At 34.6% G+C, this 20,053-nt stretch overlaps 1 protein-coding gene across 1 annotated transcript in view; it reads left to right on the top strand.

Annotated features, from left to right (window-relative positions):
• LOC150108622 (lysine-specific demethylase RAD23A-like) overlaps positions 1–20,053 on the top strand; it is a 120,942-nt gene that overhangs the window by 66,711 nt on the left and 34,178 nt on the right. The window contains exons 3-5 of the mRNA XM_090390892.1: positions 1,754–1,833; positions 15,444–15,619; positions 19,213–19,375. Coding sequence (XP_090247018.1) covers positions 1,754–1,833; positions 15,444–15,619; positions 19,213–19,375 — 419 coding nt within the window. The remainder of the gene's footprint in view (positions 1–1,753; positions 1,834–15,443; positions 15,620–19,212; positions 19,376–20,053) is intronic.

The raw sequence follows: 20,053 nt of genomic DNA, 5'->3' as shown, positions 1-20,053 counted from the left end.
CTGTCGGTTTCATTGTGCTCTGGTGATGGATAGAAAACCAGCAAAATATTAGTGAGTTTAATAAATGTCTTTTTTCCCCTCTTGGTGAAAATTCTCTGGATAATGAACAACACCTAAGCCTTTCTGTACGGGTTCTAAATTATGTTGAATGGAAAATATGTTAGTATCAAGTGCTACATTGATTCCGCTAATCGGTTTCAGAAATGACTGAAATAGATGGGATCAGAAAGTTGAAAGTTCAGTATCCATTTAACATAAATGTTATAGCCATTTCATTCTATTAATGATTTGTTTATGAGAAACTCTTGATGTAAAAATAGAGGAACAAATATTATATGCTCAAAGATTTTGACAACTGATCTTCTGGAGGCATGAGGAGCAGAACTTTGTATAGATCCTCTGCTGAAATTGTTTGATACATTGATTGATAAGGTACCAGAAACTGCATAGGTGAGGATGTCTGAGAATGGTAAACTCTCAGCACTCCCCTTTTCCATGGTGAATTTGAATACACAGATGTAGACTGATTTGATATGGGGAAAGTGGTTAGTTCACTTTCAGAATGAAGTCATATGGTAAAAACATATCAACATAGTGAACGGAGGATGGATGAGGGCCATTGAGCACTTCCCACAACTGAAACAAAGGCTGCTGTTTCTGTTTGGATTTTGTTTAATATGGTGCTTTCTAAAATCATTGAAAAATGAATTGCCTTTTGTGAAGTATTTAGTTTTTCTCTTAGTTTGTGAAAATATGAATTTGCAAGGTCCTGTATTTAGCTCCCAAAAACCAGATGTGATTTTGATGTTTTTCATGATAGAGGTTATCCTGTTTGAAATATGAATGACCACAGGGTATGGAATGGTCTGAGAGAAAGGAGTATGCACTTAAGTAGTTAAGAATCTAGTTTGCTCTGATTTTGGTTGATGCCAGTTTGTAAGCCAGGTGAAATATACATTAATAGTGTGTGAAATTCTGGTAGTATGCCAGAATTTTATAGAATTAATATAAAGCATTGTCACATTTTCTTCTTGAGGAAGAGAAGGAAGTTTTGTAATTGTTTTCTGCTTTAATCAGATGTTAGTCATTGTTGATAAAAATAGATTAAATATTAAGTTCATTCTATAAAAAGAATTCTAGAATATATTGATGTGCTCAGTGATGAATCAATGATGATTGGAAGAATTATGAATATATTATATAGTGGCCCATGTGAGTTTTAGTTTTCTATTTGGGGGGAAAAAACAAACTGGTGCCTTGCTTTATACATAAGTTTTTATGAAAGAAAGCAATTTTATTTCAGTTACTGAAGTGAATTGTATTCTATGATGGGTGGAGTTTGATTTTTTTTTAAATAGAAACGTGGAATCCAGAGATGATAGCATATTGTAAATATCAATTATAAGACTGGAGAAATACAAAGAAGTTTCTTTATTAAGGGTAGGTAAAATATGGCAGCTTGAGGACAGTTCCTTTTTTTTTTTTTTCACAACAAAAAAAAGTAACCAGAATTGGGACAAAAGGTGAACTAAATATAAGGAATCTTTCTCTATGTAGTAGTTCCATGGCATTTAAGGGAGTTTATTTTATAAGGCAATGATCTAGATTATCAGGATTTCAGTCTTGCAGCCTAAGGTCTGCTAATTTTTGAAATCCATGGAATTTTTGAACTAAGGAGTTGTAGTTTATAAGTATGTTGAATAAAATATTTTGGCTCAGATTTTTGCTACTTTATTTTTTCCATTTTTCTTAGGGAAAATACTTGTCGATGAAAGTAGATTAAGTGAATACAACATTGATGAAAAGAAATTTGTTGTCATAATGGTAACCAAGGCAAGTATATATTTAAAAATAAAAAATAGAATTCTTTATCATTTCCATACTCATAGCAATAAAGTAAGCCTTTGTTATAGCAAATGACCCTTTCCTTTTTTACAAAAACAGATCCCTTACAGTTTGTAATCCTGTCTTAACAATCATATTTTCAGGATAACAAATTTCACATGTACATATGTTTTTGAGGTTTTAGTTAAAAAGGTGATGAAATATAGTACCTTAATTGCAATTTTGAGCAGAATTAATATCACCATGGAGAATTAAGAGGAAATGAAAGGTGTTGTCAATTGAGATGCCCAAAAATTATAAATTAAAATGTAAATGAAAGTTTAATATTATTGGAACTCCAAAACATACCAAAAAAATAATAATAATTTCACCTCTTCAAAGAACAAATCAAAATGGAAATCCATTTTGATTTTGTAAGGGAATTCTTGAGACTAGATAAAGACTAATGAAGATTCACTCTAGTTGGGTTGAGTAGATAGAATCTCTGTCTCCAGCTAGTAGAATGTAAGTTCAAATCTCATTGCAGACTTGATGTTTGTGAATGTCTAGGTAAGAGATGAATGTTCAGTGTGAGACCACCACCCTGCTTATTTGGAGACCTGAAATGGCTTAAAAAGTTCCATGTTTGGTTTCTAGAAACAACATTAAAAAAAAATACAATAATATATCAGGTTTACATCTTTTATGGGTGAAAAGTTACATTAAAAAAAGAAATCTTTAAAGGTACCTATGGCATAACTATAAGCAACAAAATTACAATAACCACAATATTAAACTTTAATGAAAGTACAACAGCACATCATCAATGTGTAGAAACAACAAGCAAATCAAAGAACAGGAATACTTTACCAATTAAAAATGGTTGCAACAAGATATTATATTAGCCAGAATTTAATATTAATTTTTAGCTTGCAGCAACTGTTTTTAATTGGTAAATCGATTGTTGTATGTACCTCATATTCCTGTTCATTGATTTGCTGGTTATTTCTACACACTGATGTATTGTTATTTTCAGTAAGAAATAACTGTGCAGGTAACCCTCGTATAACGTGGATGTTAGGTTCCATAGAAATGCCGGGTTATATGAGACTCGGATCACATAGAAAGAGTAGGGTTATATTCCGAAATCATTTTTATTATTATTATTATATAAACAACAATGACATATCCAACAAAAATATATTTTTTATTTAATTCAGGTATTTCATGTGAGTTAAGAAAACATATAAACTCTGAAACAAATACATAGTACAGCATAAACTTATAAAAATTACAAATTGTACGTAAACTTCATTGCACATAATGCATAAATGTTTTAGGCAAAATAAAATAAAGTGCATATTTTAATCGTCATCACTGTCTTCAAAACGAACATTTCATAGATCTTCTTTATTTATGAGTAGCCGGACATCACTTGAAATTTCTTGGACATCATTAGTATAATTCTCATTGCATACTTCTGCGGGTTAAGTTATCAAGAAGTCAGTAATAAGACCTTACTTACCACTATGCTGCAGTTTTTTATTAAGTTCATAATATTGAGCTAAACAAATATCCAATCATGAATTTTCTGGAGTCCTCCATTGAGGGATTATTATGCATAAAATGGCTTTCTAATTTTCTTGCCAAATCCAATCCTTCTGCTAATTTCTTTAAACTGAATTCGTTAACAGATTCATCACAATCAGAATCTTCAGCAGAACTTTCCCCTTCATTTGGTTCGATGTCATGTATTAATTGTACCAGTTTCCTTCTCATTTAAATGTTTTCCCATCAATTAATTCACTAATTTCGTTTTCAAGCATATCGCAAAAGCCCTCTAAGTGGCCATTACTATAAACAAAAAAATTTTTTTTACATAAAAAAGCATTACATATTGCATGTAACTCACCAGAAAATAGTGCTTAGCTTGAGATAACAGTTATGATTTTTAATGCGCTTTCCTGGCAAAATAAAACGAAGGCAATTTTTCAACAATAAACACGTTATATGGTAAACAATTGACGTACATGCATGTTAAAGGGTATTTTCCCTAATATAAATTCTCTTATAACTACATGCGCGATATGGGCAGGCACAAATTAACGAAGATAAAATCTGACTTTTTAAGTCGTGCGGTGAAAAATATATAAAAAGATAAAGAGGGTTACTACAATTTGTAGACGGTGTTATATCAAAACTGTGTCGTATAAGTAACACGTTGAACAAGGGTTACTACAATTTGTAGACTGCGTTGTATAAGTACTGCATTATACGAGGGTTACCTGTTCTTTCATTAAAGTTTGTTACTGTGGTTAACATGTTCTTTTTTTATTAAAAAAAGAAAAAAAACTAAATCGAACTGTAAGGATATTTGTAATTATGCTGAGTAGGAATGTTAAAAAAAAAATTGACTGCATGCTTAATAAAGGAACAGCATAATTCCTGTCAGACATTTAGAAGTATCACATGACACACGAGAAATCACTTTGGAGTATCTTGATCATTCTGATACAGAGCAGTAAAAAATGAAATCAAGCAAAAAAATGTAAATGTAGGATGGGAAGAAGCAACAACCTCACTGGATGAGGTTGTTGCTTCAACCTCATCCAGTGCAACAAGCAACAACAATGCAATGTTGATAAACATTGCATTCCTAATAATGTACCCTTAAGGGGTTGGCAGGACTAATTGAAAACTTTAAATTACAGTAATCTGTTTATTCTGACCTTCAAAACAGTGACCCTTCAATTAACCTACCCTTACATGTCAACTGACTTCTGTTGGTTTATAGTTTATTTGGCACAAAAACTACAAAGGTCATACTGTGCCATACTAAAGGTTACAACATTAGCATTTACAGAAAATTGTAAACAATATGTCTGTACAAGAATCTAGTTTCACAAAGCAGCATCTCTAGGTAAACAGAACTGCTGCAGAGGGCACAGCAACACACAAGGTCAGGTTATTACAGTAGCGCAAATATACTTAACAATATAAGTTAATATATGAAACACTAAGCCAAGGAATGCAGTATCTATATATATGTAAAATTATAATAGATGCCTTTATAGTAGCACAAAAATAGACAAGAAGGGATTATTATACAATATGTATGAAATTAAATTTAGCGATGCAGTAGAAACAGAATTACTAGAAAGTACACAAATAGGTAAGATGTCCTACAGCACTACATGATTATTTGAAAAATAAAGTAGTAAATAAGATGCATTCACAAAATGTATGTTAAGTGATGCAGTATCCACATATAAACAAAATTACTGCAGAGGTTTCAGCAGTACATAAATAGATAACTATAGGTTAACATACGTATATATAAAACAAGTCAAGGAAAGCAGTGTCTACATCTAGTAAGATTACAACAAACATTATACTAATACTTAAAGAGTTAGAAAGGAATTATTATACAGCATTGATGCATAAAATTTAAGTTTACCATTATGATATTTACATATTAACAAAATTACAGCAGGGTGATACAAATATACAAGATCAAGGCCCATGGTAATACATAATTGGTCAGATTTAACCTAATGAATAATATATATGTATAAAAGTTAAGTTAAGCAAAAAAAAAAAATTTATATATAAACAAATTTATGGTCAAATGTTTGTACAAATTAATTCTAAAAAATTAAAAACATCATGCAATTTGCCTGAGTCTGCTAGCATTTCCCTGAGTATAATGGCTTGGTTAGATATGTGAAAATTTCATTCCTCTCTCTCTCTCTCTCATGTAAATTTTTGACAATCTACCAGAATATGATGAATAGTGAGATGTGTTGCATTTTTCACATATGGGAGGGTCATCAGCTCTCAGTAAATGAGAATGCGTAAGGTGACTGTGACCTATGCGGAGCCTAGCAAGGACTACCTTGTCTTTGTACGTTGACTAGAATGCCAGTGTTTAATTTCAGGTTTAATGTTATATAATTTATTTGTTGATGTTTCTTGCCATGTTAACTCCCACTGAGCAATTAGCTTTGATCTTATAAGTTGTCTGTAGTCTGTATATGGAACTTTCAAATAGTATGTGGAGAAGGTATGGTCTGATTTAGCATCTGCAGCCTCATTTCCTTTAATTCCGATGTGGCTGGGAATCCAGCAGAACTGAACATCGAAATTAAGGATTTTCATTTTGTGAAGCAGGTGTAGCACTTCATAAAGTACTGGATGAGAATTATACATAGGAGAAGAGATAGCCTGTAAAGAGCTCAATGAGTCTGTATAAATTATACACTTTTGGTAGCAGTTTTCTTTTATATGCAGAAGTGCAAGCTGAATGGCGCGTAACTCTGCTGTATAATTACTGCAATCAGGTGGGATCTGATTTGAGATAATAATGTCAGGAAACACAGCAGCACAGCCAATGCCTCTGTTGGCTGTGCTGCTGTGTTAGTTCTTGAACTATCGGTATAGGTGGGTAAGAAATCAGCATGTGCTGCTCTGTGTGCATTAAACAATTGCAGGTAAATGGATGATGGGGTATAAGATTTCTGTAGCTTGACAAAGTGAGAGGTTGCAGGATGGTGTGCAAACCTGCCATGGAGGAATGCTGTTATGTTTAGTGTAGCTAAATGTTGTCAACATTTATACTAACAGCTTGCACAGTTTCTTTAATATGCATACCAAAAGGATGTATAGCAGTTTGATGTGTGTGATATTGGGCTTCCCAATGCAGAGAGAAGATACTATTCCATGTAGAGTGATGTGGGAGAGATTTTATTTTTAGAGTGTAATTAAGAGACGATTCCGTCGAAGTGATAGACCCGGTTCATTTGCTTCTACATAGAGACTTGGAGTGGGTGAGGTGCAAAAGGCACCAGTAGCTATCTGTATACCCTGATGATGGATGGAATCCAACCATCGTAGGTTACGCTGTCTTGCCGAACCATAGACTTGGGACCCATAATCCAGCTTTGAACGTATAAGTGCATGATGAAGATGGAGCAACGAAGCTCGATCAGCACTCCATCCAGTAGAGGATAGAGTGCGAAGGAGGTTCAAAGTTCTTTTGCACTTTTCTCTTAGTTGACGAATGTGTGCTAGAAATGTGAGTTTTCTGTCAAAAATGAGTCCCAAGAACTTGGTTTCTGTAGTTACTGGAATAATTATAGGTGGAATGTAGGTCCCATTCTTAGTTCAGGATCTGGGTAATGAGTGCATTTTCGATAGAAGTGTACACAGACACTTTTTTTTCTGTTGAAAACCTAAACCCATTATTAAGAGCCCACAGAGAGACGTGATCAATTGCTTACTGAAGTTGTCTTTCATTTACCCTCATGTTACGTGAATGACAGTAAATTGTGAAGTCATCAACATATAGAGCATTGTCTACAGTGGGAGGAAGCTGTTCAATGATTGAGTTGATTTTAATAGCAAAAAGGATTACACTTAAGACAGAGCCTTGGGGAACACCTTGTTCATGAAGATATGGTTGAGATAGCGTACTTTCCATTCTGACTTGGAAAGTTTGCCTGGACAGAAAGGTTTTAATAAATATAGGGAGGTGTCCTTTGAGACCTAGGTTATAGAGGTCTTTTAATATGCCATATCTCCAGTTGTTTATAAGCTTTTTCCATGTCAAAAAAAAAAAAAACAGACAAGATGTTCTTGCTTCAGAAACGCATCTCTTATACAAGTTTCTAACCAAACTAAATGGTCTAAAGTTGATCGATGGCTACGGAAACCACATTGTGTATTGGAAAGAAGACTGTTGCTTTCTAAATACCAGAGAAGTCTGGCATTAACCATTTTCTCTAGTATCTTACAAAGACAGCTGGTCAGAGCAGTGGGTCAATAATTATTTGCTTGTGTTGGATCTTTTCCTGGTTTTGGGATAGCAGTGACAATTGACTTATGCCAAGAAATTGGAAACTCTTCCTCTGCAAGTATTCTATTGTATAATAAGAGAAGATGATGCTAGATGTTTTAACATTTCATAATTGATATCATCAGGTCCTACTGCACTAGGGTGAGATTGTAGGAGAGCTCTTTTTAGTTCCTCCTTGAAAAATGGCTGAAGAATGTTTGGTAGAAAAATTAAGCCTTTGTTTCTCTTGCAGTTCTTTCAGTATTAAAAATTCTGGAGAATATGAAGCTGTTGCTGAGATTTTAGCAAAAGTATCTGCAATAGCTTTGGGATCAGCAAGAACACTTCCATTATAGTCTAAGGCAGTGGTCTCCAAACTTTTTTGATCGTGCACCCCCAAGACAGAAAAAATAAATAGCGCGTATCCCCAATTGATTGAGCAAAAATCTATTGTAATAAGTATTATAAAGAGGAAGTATGCCTTGTATCATCATATAATAATTAAAAAAGCTAGATATTTTTACATTATTTTTATTATTAACCACTTACAAACATATTTATTACAATATTTAATGTGAACAATGGCCTTGCATTTCTTTCATAATTTCTTGAAATTCTGGTTTGATGGCTTCTGATACTACGATACAAAGGTCTGGTTCCAAGTTTAATTTATTTCGATATTTGGTTTTAATGCCTGTCATTACAGAAAATGATACCTCACATAAATAAGTAGAACCAAACAGTAGGAGGGCATCATTTGCCGTGTTTACTAAATTGCTATACTCGGACTTCAGTCCCATCCACCAATTGTGAAGAAATTTCTGTTGAAATTTGTTTTTCAAAGTTGTGTTGTATCTAATGTCAATTAATTGCTCTTGAAAAATAATCGGAAGGTGGTCAATTTTTACATTTTCTGCAAATGGGTATAAAATCCATTGAAATTCTTCGCCAGGAAGATCTGTGAATAAGTTACAAAAATATGTCTCTAAACTTTTTAAATGTGCAGATATTAGACTTTGTTTTGTTTTACATTTACGTTATTTTCTGTAACGAAATCAGATAAAGATGGAAACATTTCTAAACATCCCTTTTCAAATTTCTCTCTCCACAGCACCATTTTCTTTCGAAATGTGGTCATTTTCTCATTCATTGTTAAAATGTTACCTTTTCCTTGAAGAGACAAATTAAGCATGTTTACTTTTTCAAAAATATCAGCTAGGTAGCATAGTATTAATAACCACTTATCGTCATTGTTGGACTTGTCAATACTGGGATGCTCTACAAACAGTGGCAATGATAAGAAGTAAGAGATTTACTCCCTAGTTTTAAAAAACATGACAGCTTTGCCATGGATGATTATGTGTGTGCAAAGTTGCCCAATGTGCGCTACTCGCAAATTTAAGTTTACAGGATCTTTATAATGTCTTTGTCTATATTAGATATATGTTTAATTGATGAAAGAAAGTAATATTCTTTTTCTTTAATTATTTTCCTATCATTATAAAACTTTTTTTGACGTATCGACTCGCGTACCACACTTCAGAGACCACTGGTCTAAGGTGGACAAACAATGTTTACTATATCTGCCTTTCATTTTCCTGATTTTATCCCATACAATTTTTGGACTGGTCATTTGATTAATTGATGTAACAAATTGGATCCATGATTGTTTTTGACTCTGTCTTACAAAATGTGTTTTGGCTCGAGCATGCTTGAAAGTTATTAAATTTGATGTGGTGGGGTATCTACAAAATATGCTCCATGCTCTGTGTTGATCTTTTTTGGCTGCCCGACATTCTGGGTTCCACCAAGGCCTTTATAGACTGGAAATCGAGATGATGTTTTTTGGTATGGAGGTTGTTGCTGCCTGGACAATGCATTCTGTTATATATTTTACAACTTCATTGATTTGACTATGGCATCAGCATTAAATTTTGCAAGATGAGAGAAAGTGTTCCAGTCCGCCTGGTCTATTTTCTATATAGATATCCATGTGGGTGAATATGGTTCCTGTGAAGACATTGTACAAAGAACAGGAAAGTGCTCACTTCCGTATATGTTCTCTTCAACGTCCCACATGAGCAGTGGAAGAATGGAATGGGAACAGATTGTAAAATCAATTGCAGAATATGAGTGGGTAGGCCTCTCACCATGGGGTGAGAGACTTGCTGTAACACTGTTGACCCTTGCAGGCAAGCCCACTAGCCGATTGATCCTGGCTGGGCCATCCAGGACCACCCGTCTTGTTGATGCAGGGGCCAAAATAGTGCAAGACTACCAGGATCCCCCTTTCCTGATGTCCATGAGTTGCACCGCACAGCGGCAGGGCATTGGATCCCAGTGATGGTGGTCTGGGAAAAGGATAGTGAAAAAGACTCGGGTGAAGTAGAGCAAAGAAAAAGAGGAAGAATGAAAAGGGTCAGTACCATCACTGGAAGGTCCCCTCCACTGACTTCTGTAGAGCACTATATAATAGCACTTCTGAACTCACTTCTAATAATTGAAGGGTTAGATAACTGGTAATTACTGTATTCAATTCCTGTTGAGTTTCCTTCCAAACTGGTCTTCCAGTATTGTCGTATCTTATTTTGGTGTTAATCAGTCAACCAGATCATGAGCTTCCTCTGGTTTTATTTATTTTATTTTTTCTACCATGCTGGTATCACTTGCTTTGCAACCTATCCTTTCCCATCCTATTTAAGTGACCATCTCACGCGAGATTAGCTCTACTAACATTACTGAATGATAGCATAGCATTTTGGCTAATGTCTTGCATATTTCATATAACTTTATTCCACTGACATCACACCATAACCAGAATTGCTTATTCTGTTATCTATTTTCAGTTTTGTCTTATTGCTGATTTCATGCTGAATTTGTAGCAGCAGTTGTTCAGTTTAGCTGAGGAATCCTGACCTGTACAGGATTTAAGAGTATATCATCTGTGTAAAGTTCTTAGATGAACACCTCCAATTTTGATATGAGGATTAATGCCACTTTCTCTATAATATGATCTATATAGATCAAATTAGAGGTTGCAGACACCTTTTGATTTACATCAAATCATCTTGTACTTCATTTATAACTGCTGATTACATATTTAAGTATTATTCTTGCATAAATTTTATCTGAAACTTCAAACCACTTTGTCAGCGAGTAAATTCATTATAGTGGCATTTACTTTACTTCTTATTTTACTTTTCTACCAGAGAAAAAATTCCTTTGTAATTCTCACATTTCATTTCTCTTTTTATAAATAAGTATGAATAGTAATCTACTTTTTATTTGAGGAATCCTGAATGCTCCAATCATCCAGAATTTGATCTTTGACTATGACTTATGAATTATTCAGTGTGTGGTCACTGTAACACTCTGTCGACTTTTTGCTATAACGACCTTCTAGGGATCACAGAAATAGTTTGGTAAAGTGAATTTCTTTTATCATAGCATTGTACTTAAGACATCTTACTTGGGCAAACTTCGAACTACTTTGTCAGCAAGTAAATTCATTATAGTGGCATTTACTTTACTTTTTACTTTACTTTTCTAATTCAGTTATTGATATGTACTCCTGATGCATTTCTCTTGAATGTTTTATCACTGTTCTGTTCTGTTACTGAATGAGAAGTTAAAAGTTAATTTGTAAAACAAATGGAACTTGTTTTATTCGTCTTTCAAATAAGTGCTTCTTAGCACATTTGGAAGAAAATGGGACATTGCATCCTTCAGTTGGTGAAAATCTGAATTTGATTATTGTCATGATGAGAATAATCTTTATATGGACTTTTCCAACTGAAGGTTTTGGCCAATCTCATAGAGGTATCAGGGTTTTTGCCTCCTGGAAATTTGGATTTTGAATCCCATCTACATGCAAATTAGCCAAGAGAACACAGGCAATTTTCAGACAAAAACAAACAAAACAACAACAAAAAATAAAAAAAAAACTATTGGTGGCAGGCAGTAGATGCCATGGTGTATTGATAGTAATAGTATTGTGTAGTGAAAATGATGAGTGTGTGCAGTGGAGTACCCTCCCATGATGAGTCCTTGGAGGTATCATGTAATAAAGATAATACTGCAGACATCTAGAATATATGTCTTCAGGTTTCATGTCACAGTTATAATCTAATTGTTCTGGAAGCTATTCTGTAGAAGAATAGCTTCTTCTATAGAAATAGAGGAAAGAATACTGTAGAAGTATTATTTCCTCTATTTTTAAGTTTTTTTTTTCAATAGCCTCCAGAACATTTTACCATCTTTCTTGATATTTTCTCTATTCTTGCCAGTTTTCTCATTACTTTTGTTAAGGTACTTTTGTACATTGTTTCACTTTTTACCATTTTTCTCTATATTCTCTGCAGATGTCTAACTTGCTAGGAGCTTTCAATAATGCTTTTTTTTGAGAGTTTTATTATAGAGTTTTGATTTTTTTTATTCTTGCATATTTCACATGACTTCTCTCAGTTGCATCGGTTTTCTTTGTTGTCTGAGAATGAATCAACAAGCTTGATTTTTGTTTTCAAACTCATTTTTTCCTGAATAATACTTGTATATTTAAGTCAACAGTTCACATCTGAAAGCTGCTAGTTGTTCATTAGTTTTGTACATTTTTAAAATTATTTTTATTCTGCTCCAAACTAAATGGTGATCAGAACCCCTGTGTACTGTTGTACCTTGAATCAGTATGAAGATATTGCTATCAACAATAACGTGGTCAATTAAACTTTATTTTATGTTTTCTCTCCATGTTAAATTTGTGCACCTTTTTAAGATGGAGCGTAGTATTAGTAATGACTACTCCATGTCCTGGACAGAAATCTTGTAGCTACTTATCATTAGTTTTGCTCTTTTCTTCATATTTTCCCAACACATTTCTGGATGTCTGATATTCAGTTTCTACTCTGGTGTTTAGATCTTTGATATGGACTTTTTTGTCAGCTGCTTTTTAATGACAAAAAAAAAAAAAAAAAAAAATTATCCACTTAGAACCTTCTCTGTGGTCATAGTCACATTTCTCATTCTCCAATTCTCAATTTGGATGTTTGCTCACATCATTCTACTTAAGATTGTCTGCTTTTCAAGATTATCCTTGTGTGGGTTTTTCTAGTGTTGAATACTATAGCTGTTTCTTTCCCCGATTGTTGTTGCTTGAATATTATAATCCCGTAGTTACTTGTAAGAATCTCGCTTGCTTATGTTCTTTCTTTATTTCATTAATGCCAATTATGTTAATGATATTTCTTTATATATCTGAGAACTCTTGAATTCTTCTGCCTGTTCCACATTTTCATGAATACTTCTTACATTGATGGTACTTATTGAGTTTTGCTAAAGTTTGTTCTACTCTTTGCTGCTTGCCTTGGTTCTCTAATAGTGTGCATGATTTTTTTTCACCAGGTTGTGCCCTGCTTTTAGTCCTTTGGTTTGAGACAATACGGAATACAACTCTCACAACAAAAGACAAGAATTGGACATTAGATCAGAAACACTGGTCAGTTCTGTGCATTCCTTAAAGGACTATGTGAAGATCTTCGAGTTATTTATATGTTCTGGCCACTGAAGTAGAAATTTTTATTTAATACCATGTTGGACTTATTTTAGCCCAAATTATGGCATATATGTGGTTTGCATGGATTGCATCTATGTCTATAACATACCAGGTGTTTAACTGACTCGTATTTGACTAAGAGGACTTTGCTCTTGGATTTGTATTTCTGATCTAGGAGTGGCTGCTGAACAATTCTTGTGTGATGGACTGCAGCAGTGTCATCCACGAAACCGTCATCACCTGCTGGTTAGAAAATTAACATTGTAGTATGGACTTGATTGGCAACATTGTTCAGCTATTCCTTGGAGAACATTCCAGAAATATCAGGGAACCTGTTCTATACCAACAGAACATATCCCACGCCATGCTACATTACACACTGATGAGTTCTCTGCATTCCTTAAAGGACTCTGTGGAGCTCTTCCAGTTATTTATACATGCTGGCCTATATATACTTCAGACTGAACCTTGATATGTGCGTACCAAGCAAACTGGGTTCATTGCTTCGTGGGGGCTCCTGCCAAATTTTCTGTCTATTGTCGGTACAGAATAAGGTGTCCAATATGACTTGACGGATCACATGACTTGTTTCCAGTCATGGTGTTCCTGATGCCACTGTAGACAAACTTTAGAGTTCTTCGCAGAAATCAGTAGTTTCACATATAGGCATGTGACTGCCAATCCTCTTCAATTCTCTGCACATAGTTCAGTGAGATATGGGTTGGGAACAGCCTTCATTAAATTCTTCAGTGAATTGCTGTATGCAGGAAGTTGTTTGTTCATACAAGTCTTTCTTAGATAAAGGCTATCTCATTCCTGACAGACTGTCTTAGGACCAACTATCAGATAGTTGGAGAAATCAATTCACAAGGTTTACAAAGGTGACTAACTACTATTAAGTGGTAAATGAGTTTTATTATGCGTATAGCCTTGCTACAACTGTGTTTGGACTCCAGAGCATAGATCCAGTTTACTTTTCCTAATTTCTTTCAGCATGCAAAATGAGTGTTTTCAGAATTATCAGACATTAGAGATCTGAATTTATTTTAGAGAGTACAGCCTTTAAAATGCTTATTTTGCAAGGTGGCTACTACATAGTATACTTCCTGGCTACTGGTAACACTTAGTAAGCTTCCAGATCAGCTAGTGAATAGCCTTGCTGCTACTAATTTACCAGGTGTGCCTGGAGGGATCGGGTAATGGTGTGAGGGAAAGAGAGCTCTATCGAGGCCACAGTTTGCAATAGGATTTAGGTTATTGTATATTCCATGTCATCTTTTAATTTCAACTCAAACAGCAACCATGAAAATACAAGCAAAAAGTAATAGATTATGTGATTTCTTCCAGAGCCTTTCATATTCACTTCCACAGTGTTCATTTCCATTTTGGTCTCCAAAACCACCTGAAAGGAATGTGTTTCTGTCTTTGGTTTCAAGTTTTATTCATTTCACATTCATTCTCTTTACTCTTATACATTCTCTTACTGTTTTTGTCTCAAAAGTGGCATATATTATGTTTTTCCTTCTTTCCTGTTTCTATAACTATTCATGAACAATTATAAATTGGTGTACTTAGTTGACATATTTAGGTAGGCTATACCATCTATTTAGTCCTTGGAATAATGTCAAGAAACTTCAGAATTGTCAGAAAAACATCCCTCCCCCAGATGACTTGCATGGTCAAGTATGCTGGATCCAAGACTTTCTGTTGTTGCCCTTGTCTTTCCACACAAAATTACAGGAAGCTGGATTCATCATGCTTACCCCCCATATCTCTCTCCATTGACAGTTTCTCTTCCCATCTTTGTAGTTGCTTGCTGTTGTTGGATAGACATATCTGCAATGTTTGTCTTTTGTCGTATCCCATTTGTGACAATAGTTCTTTGTAGCTTGTGGTTGTATACCACATTGATTTGACTGGTTTGAGCATGTCTTTTGGACGTTTAATGATCCTTCATCTGTCTTATTTTGATCAACTACTTCCAGCCATATTCTCAATGAAGATGTTTTTTAATCACACTATTGGAGATATTGTTTGGTGCCATCTCTTAGCAAGTAGTGATCTGAGAACTGCTTTTACTGGCCAATCTAGTTTTACTGTGATAGTGGGATCTTTGCAGATTCCATATAGCATAAGAATGTCTAATATTTAGCCATGGAGTGCTTAATTTTATAAATTATATTTTAAAATAATAATAATAATTACAATATTTTTGTGCATTTGTTTCCATCCTTTCAGCCTAAAGGCTCTGGTGATGAACAGGGTGAAGTAAGTGACACAAGTAATCCTAATACTCCAGGAAGTACTTCTACAGTAGCTGCTGCTGCTCCTGTCAGTGATGAAAAATCCAAAACCACTGAAACCTCACCTGATCAGCAGAATGTAACAATTGCAGTTGAAGACAACAACAGGGAGTATGAATAAATTTGATTCTAATAAATTGTTATGTCTTAATATTCATAAGAAACAAGCTTTGTTTTAAACAGTTATGTTATAGTACTTCTATTCAACAGCACAGGTAGTGCAATTTTCAATTGTTGAGATTATACTTATGAAAAATTTCTTTCGAATATTTTACTTGTAAGATTCCAAAGTCTGTTATAAATCCATCATTATTAATTTTAACTTATTTATTTTAATTAACCATAATGTTTAAGATTTTGATGTGTTTTTTTTATAATATAACATTTGTAATGCAAAACTTAAATCCATCTTATGGTAGCAATGGTATGAAATCCCAAATTCATTTTAATCATGAATAGGAGATGTAACTACTAAGTAAATGTGTTTCAAGGTTGCATTTATGCTCACAGAAAAATAAAGCATCCAGAAGCCTCAGCATTCTGTTTGGTATTGACAATGCTCTTTGGTTGGAAAGTCATGGGTTTGAATCTTGTCTAGAACTTTCATAAAAAAGCTTTTCATCTGAATGTGAGTTAACCAGTCATATGTGGAGGTGACTTCCCCCCCCCTTGGAACTCAGATTTGTCATCTCATAAAACAAGAAAGAAACTGACCAAAATAACATGCAGAATGAACACATTGTACTGTTTTTATAGCCTTAGTTGCTTTGGCCATAATTCCAAACAACAGAGCACCTAGAAGGAAACCAATTCTCCATAGTCATAGACCAAGACTGACACTACTTTGATGCTTTTGTGGCGAGATTTTTGCAGTCTGTTAAGTGAGATTAGCAGTCATAGAATAGTGGTAAAAAATACTCAAGAGAACTACAATTAGGAGTATGTATGTAAGTACCTGAGGTAGGGAAAAACTGCTAAAATAAAAATATGCTAATGCCTTTCATTCTCTATAGGGAGTATGCAAGGCCATTTAGCCCCATCTAACTTTTGGAGTCTGGGGATCAGTTAAGTTCTACTACAGCTGATCAGAAATAGCTGGATCAAGATTATCACTAACTTGAAATGTCATCAGGTGAAGGGAGGCAAACAAGTACTGTCATCTCATGGTCTTTAACCCTAATGCAATTTATAATTATCTGAAATAATGTAGGTTCTATAATCGATTTTTCTAGAGTTTACAGGACAAGAAACCCGAGTTTCTAGGAGGAAAAACCCACTTGCCTGTGCCAGAGATGGGCTAGATTGGGAACTGGTCAAAGAAAGGCTAGAAAGAGTTCCTCTAGTTGGCAACTAGAATTGAACTTGGAGAAATTTTTCATCGGGCATCACTATATGGATGCAAATGCCATTTCCACAATACTACACTGACCTCCCTGGGGGGGGGTAAAAAGAACAGCAGTAAGAGATATCTAGCCAGAAATGGTAAAATAAAATATGGGGGTAGAAAAGTTTTATAATGCTTATGCTACATAATTCAAAAGGCTTGTTTAGAAGATTTAATTTGAATGATTAGAGTGGAGCTAAATTATATTTGACAAGAAATTGTGTTCTTGTTTAATCCTTTATTTAAGTGTAAGCAAAGTAAGTTTGCACATGAAGTATCTTCATGACTAGACTACTTGTATATAGAGGCTGTTGACTTCACATCAGTTGCTTTATCATAATGCAAAGCACACTTCCTTTTCGATGTGTATGTTGCAATGCATTCAGAAAAGGTCACTACCCAGACTAATTTAGACCTTGGAGGTAGCAGGGTTTGCCCTCAGAAACTTGGGCTTTTCATCTTGCATAAGAGGCAAACTGAATTGAACAAGAACAACATGTAGTTTAGACACATTATGCTGGCCTCGTAGCCTTAGTTGCTTTGGCTGTAAATCCAAACAGTCTTTTGCATATTTGGTATGATTGCATTTGCTATGAACATAAGGATGGAATTTCAGAGTGTGAAAGAATTGAAGGACTATAGAGAGAGCATTACAAAAATGTAAACATTTTCACTGAATTATTTACGACATTAATGTGTATTAAAAGATGTTATGTTTAAGTGATATGTTAAGAATGCTTCATATCATTGTCATAAATTGTGTCCAATAAAGTTTCAGGACTAGATGGCTAACAACTCCTCTCCGAGTCACCAAATGCATTGTCAAAGTTCATTGGATAGTATCTTAATCTGTAGGCACACTCATTTTGATGGAGGCCCAAGGACAGTTTAGGATTAAAGAACCAATAGCTTGGAGGAGGAGGAGGATATAATTATCCCATTGATAAGGCATTGAACAACAGGATAGCTCCTCTAGGACCTCCTTTTGATCTCTGCTTTTGATTTCTTCTTCTTTTTTTTTTTTTTTAAGATATCTGCAATTGCTAAGTTATATTTGTTTTGAAATGGTTGCAAAATTATCAGTGCACATGTTACTCTTACTACTAATATATTTAATTTCTAAAACAAATTTAATAATATACACTTATGTTGAAATAAGTATTGGGACTGCTATACTTGTGCAAAACTTAAATTGCGCACACCTCAGTACCTTGTGCCCTCCACCAGCTTGTGATGAGTCTGGTTTTGAATCATTCTTCTTTCAGCATGATCACTAGTCAACATACCATGCTTGATGTACTGGTCTAATTGATAAATCTGTGCTTGGCATTCCAGTTTTTCATATTGTTCTCTGTTTTCATCAGTACTATGTGAGTAAGTTTAGTTTTTCTGCATTTTTTTTTCAAGCATGTCACTCACAATGCACCTGTAGTATATGGCAAAGTCATGTTGAAAGAGATGGTCTGTTCTGTACAGCTGCAACAATGTTGGAAGCATTATTACAGAAGATGTATATGAGTCAGCATTCATCTTTCCAGTTATTACAGCCAAAAGTTCGAGTTCATACCAGTGGAAATGTTTCAAGGTTTTGCATTCTGCCATCAAACTTCATGTATAAGACATCAGTCATCTCCTTCCCCCAAACTTCCCATTGGATTGGAAAAAGGAGTTGCATCATTCATTACAGTACATTGTGGACTTCATGACTAGTCCATTGAGATGAGTCATGTTTGATTGCTAGGATTGATATTCTTTTCTTTATATATATAGTCTTACTGCTAACTTGAACTTCTAGACTCTGAACTCTGGTTGGTTGCTTCCATGGACTGCAAAGATTTCCATATCACCTTTTTAAGCACCTTTTGATTGCTGATGTTTCTTGCATTTCTTATCTAAGCCAGCACCCTCATTTTCCATTAGTTAATGTTTGCCTGCAGTTAGCTTTGGATAATGAAGTCTACTGTAATACAATACAGTAGCCAATTTAATAGATATGGTATTGTATGATAATATGTTTTCAAAGTATTATCCACGTGTCATTGGTAGGATATGGGTTTGCAGTTGACTTTTGAAATAGTGATATACACTTATTTCAATATATGTATATTTGTCATCATATGGAGCACATATTATAGTAATATGTGCTCCATATGATGACAGGAATGTGCATATCAGAGTTTAATTATAAACAGGTGGTATTCCAAGTTATTTCGACATAGTGCTCATTTCATAAATATTTCTCAAAAAAAAAAAAAAACTTACTCTGAGAAATCTGAATTCACACCTATTTACACATATTATTTCCTAATTGTTCCTTTAGTATCCCAAATATCTCATCTGCTGAATCTGCTCTTCTTCTTGGAGATGATTATCAAAGAATGGTTCAACAGATAATGGAAATGGGCTATGGAAGAGAACAGGTAGAGAGGGCTCTTAGAGCAAGCTTTAATAATCCTGACAGAGCTGTAGAGTATCTCCTTTCAGTAAGTAATGCTATCAGAGCAGCTGTTTTGACCAACATATTTTCTTTAAAAATTACGTTCTTATGTTTTGTATCTTGTGTGCTGCTTATAAGGTGAAAATATTGAGATTTACCTTAATTTATTAATTTTAATTTATTAAGTCCGCGCGGTTAGCCTAGTGGCTTTGCGCTTTGCAACCATATGCCTGGGGAAGGAGTGTCCTAGGTTCGATTCCCGTCCACGACGTGAGGAGCTTAAGGATCTTCCTCAGCCATAGTCAAGTTAGCCGGTCTTGGGCGTGGGCAGCAGGGTTTTTTCCGCCAGTTTATCTGGGGTTTTTCATCCCGCAAGCAGGCAAACCGGCCCCGTGAACACACAGGTTACAGTCATAAATACTTACGGCAAGGAAGGCAATGGGAAACCACCTTGCTCATAATCATCTCTCCCTAGAATGGTAGCATTTAGCTACCCTCCTGCGGCCGTATGGCAGATGGGAACCAGAAGAATTAATTTTAGTTGTCTTTGCTCTGTTATTGTCCATGTCATCTTTTCTAAGGTATTGAAGCTATGAAACTTTCTACTTAATGACAGTACATTATAGATTCTACTGTTGTCTGTCCATATGGCACATTTCTGTTTATAGCAGGGAGAAGCAGTTTCTTGTTATTATGTATGTGGTGTGAACTTGAAACTATCATA

This window comes from Typopeltis vanoorti, chromosome 3 (assembly GCF_054136105.1).
Source record: "Typopeltis vanoorti isolate ZY-2024b chromosome 3, IOZ_Tvanoo_1.0, whole genome shotgun sequence".
Taxonomy (NCBI): Eukaryota; Metazoa; Arthropoda; class Arachnida; order Uropygi; family Thelyphonidae; genus Typopeltis; species Typopeltis vanoorti.
This window is presented reverse-complemented; position numbering and strand designations above follow the sequence as displayed.